The sequence below is a fragment of the Protobothrops mucrosquamatus genome, unplaced genomic scaffold (assembly GCF_001527695.2).
Source record: "Protobothrops mucrosquamatus isolate PMUCROS unplaced genomic scaffold, P.Mucros_1.0 scaffold192, whole genome shotgun sequence".
Taxonomy (NCBI): Eukaryota; Metazoa; Chordata; class Lepidosauria; order Squamata; family Viperidae; genus Protobothrops; species Protobothrops mucrosquamatus.
In genome coordinates, this window is record NW_015386548.1 from 473,723 (window position 1) to 477,075 (window position 3,353).

The window sequence follows — 3,353 nt, forward strand, 5'->3', positions numbered from 1 at the left end:
AAGTTGCTGCCAAGACATTCCTTTGTCTTTGTCTGTGCCGAGCAGTTTTTCAGGCCTCGGCTGACTGGTTGGGGTGTGTGAGTCGGACGGGGGACAGAACAATGACAGTATTATATTAAAAACTTAAAAATGAGAAAAATGTGCATTCTTAATCCATACATTGCTCTCATTATGTTCTTAAACACTACAGATATGGTTGGGGCCGGGCTTAATATTCATTAAAAATGGCATCCTTTTTTCCCTCATATGTGAATCCTATTTAATATTTCAGGCTGTGTACCAAAAATATCAGTCACATATTTGAAATCAGCAGCATACCCCAATGAAACAAAGTTGGATTTAATAGACTTTGTGGATTGGAAACCTGGAGATGAAGTTGTTGTATGCAGAGGAAGTTTTGAAGGTGCTCAAAAGAAAAAGGAAATTCTTACCATTAAGGAAATAAAGGGTACAGAACTCTACATTACGTCTCCACTAAGGTAATCATGCCTGAGTTGGCAGTGTTGCATTGGCAAGGCTCATGTGATGTTAATTTGAAGTTTATACAACTGTGGATCTGCATTGGTACAATTGCATTTCACATATATAGGCGACTGCATATGTGTGCGGATTAAGTACTCATTGCCGAAAGGGGAATCAATACTGGTGCTAGAAGATGTATTAAGGCTAAGTTCTGCCTTCAATTCAGCTTATTTCTGGCCTTTAAAAATTGATGGAATCGTTGACACAATTTGGTAAAACTAGCAGTATTTATTCTTATGTATCCTATAGGTATTCTTATGCTGTTACTGAAAAGCAGGTTCTCAAAGAGCATCTTACTTTTAGAGCTGTTGTGGCATTGCTGAGTAGGAATCTAGTCATCCAAGGAAATGTCACAAGTGAAAAAATTTCCCATCTGCAACTCTGTAAAGCCACAGCTCTTTCAGGAGGTGAGTGAGGAAGAAGTGCACACCTATGTACAACAAAAGTAAATAAGTGAGCAGAGCATTGTAGTTTTTAAACATCCTACGTTTTTATCATTATTTCAGAGGCCTTCCCATTTTACTTCATGTACAGGCGCCAAAAAACTTTCCTCTTTTCAGTATATGACAATGAAATATTAAGCAGACTGAACTGAGGCATTTTCTGTTTGCTTCAAAGTGTTGGAGCAATTAAATGTAGTAGGCACTTTCAGAATATAATTTTGTACTTTAGATTAATGCACTAATTTGATTCACACACACCCTTCTTCCCCAGTTTTAGAGGGAAAGAATGTTGAAAAAGTATTTTGAGATATTGTAAGAAATATGCATCAATATGCAGAAAAATGGATAATTATTTAAATAAAAGTGCATTTCAAAGAGGGAAAGAGAATCTTAATATATATGAAGACTGGATTTGCTGTGTTTATAATGTACTCTTTAATCAAGAAGACAATTGTAGGAATAATTTATGTTTATGTAAATTTTTGAGACACATGCTTAGTTCATTAAACAGTTTATTGGATTCTTGTCACCAAAATACTTTTTGTAGTAGAAGAGATATGATTTTCTTCCCACATTTAACATTTTTATGAGTGAGTAACAGTAAAACCGATACAAGAAATTGTCTAAAAATAGTGCCTTAAAGCACAGTCCCCAACCGTTTTGGCACCCGGGACTAGTTTTGTGGAACACAATTTTTACATGGACCGCGGTGGTGGTAGTTTCAGTTTTGCTTGATGGCCTGCCACTCACCTCCAGCTGTGTGGCCTAGGGGTTGGAGACCACTGCCTTAAAGGTTTTCATAAAATTACTGCCATTTCTGTTAAGTATTACTTCAAGTCTGATGATTACATATTTCCTCTGTGATTTGCTGAAATTCTCATCTCAACTGATTTGCTGAAATTTTCATCTCAACTGAGAATATTCTCAGTTCTAGCTCTCAGTAATGTCTATCTCCCTTCCTGCTTTTCAGATAACTCAAACTGCCTCTATAAGAGAACTGAGAGAAAACCTGGGTCTCAGGACATGGGGGGTATTGTCATTGTGGAATCCTATTATGATAAAGAAAGTCTGCTACATTTGGCAGGTGTGCAGTTCCATCATGTAGGACAAGCATTCCAAAGGCATTTCGGTGCACTGACCCTGGTTGGAAATGCTCAAATGACTAGTAAGACATTTTAATTTTTAGAGGCGATAGTGGTTGTTACATTAATTGTTTTCTTAACAGTTTTTAAAATTTATTTTGCATGTGGGTGCAATCAAAACACCACTGATGAAAGCAAACAAGGACGCTACTTCTAGAAAGGCTCCTGATATATAAATTTTACTTGCCGATTCAGATGTTTATTTCAATTCTATACAATTCTAATGGAGGTGACATTGCTTTTTCCCCTCAAATTCTAGCAGCTAATAATTATTTTCCTCTGTATTTAGCACCAGAATGCTGATGACATCAAATTCTCAATATCTTTTTAAAGTTCAGTTTTAGGTGAGATGAGACCAATTAATCAACTGTATTTAGGCTTAGTAGTAAGCTGGATATAAACAGCCTATTAAAATTTCATCCAGGTACAAACAAGCTGTTGTTAGTGTTTTAGCTAAAAAGGGAACCCAAGATTTAGCAAGAATTGGATTAGATTGTATTACCTATAGTTTACCAGGACACTTTCCAATCTAGTGCACCAGATGATTTCCCAATTATATCAAAATATAAATACCACAACCAACTCAGTCAATATGCCACTTGTAGTACATCTAGGGAAAATATATTTTTGACTGCAATTATATATAATGCAGTGATATCTATATTGGATTACTGCAGTGCTGTTAAATGGGAGTCCTATAAAATCAGTTTAGAAATTCAGTTTATTCAGAACAAATAAATATTTTTACCCTGATACTGTCCTTTCCTCTAAGGAGCCTGAGGCAATACATATGGATGTAATGTCTCAGTTTATATTTGCAAGAACTTAAAAAGTCACTTGGTGAGTTTCAGGGTTATATACAGTAAGGGTTATCAAATTATCCTATTGAAACTATCTATCATACCATTAAAAGAGTTTCCTTGACTATCAGTTTATTCACAGCCACAGCTCACACTCTTAGACAATGGGCTACTTGCTCTAGATTCTACCCATCTGTTAAGACCTTCTGAAAGCTTCTCCACTTCTGATAGGACTTTCTTTTTTTTCTTTTTTTTTTCACCATACACCATACACCAAAACTACATAAACATAAATCTTTTCTTCTAACAGAACAGTGCTTTACATTTTAAATGTTCTTTACATCTTATTTACATTTTATATACATCAATAATTATATCTTTTTCTTTCTCTGTTCTAGCCAATTATAACATTTATTCCAAATTTCATAAAATTCTGACGTCTCCTT

At 35.2% G+C, this 3,353-nt stretch overlaps 1 protein-coding gene across 1 annotated transcript in view; it reads left to right on the forward strand.

The window, feature by feature from the left end:
* The window catches only part of PKHD1 (PKHD1 ciliary IPT domain containing fibrocystin/polyductin), a 189,932-nt gene that overhangs the window by 124,073 nt on the left and 62,506 nt on the right, over window positions 1–3,353 (forward strand). The window contains exons 37-39 of the mRNA XM_029283700.1: window positions 272–479; window positions 772–929; window positions 1,936–2,130. Of these exons, the coding sequence (XP_029139533.1) occupies window positions 272–479; window positions 772–929; window positions 1,936–2,130 (561 nt within the window). The remainder of the gene's footprint in view (window positions 1–271; window positions 480–771; window positions 930–1,935; window positions 2,131–3,353) is intronic.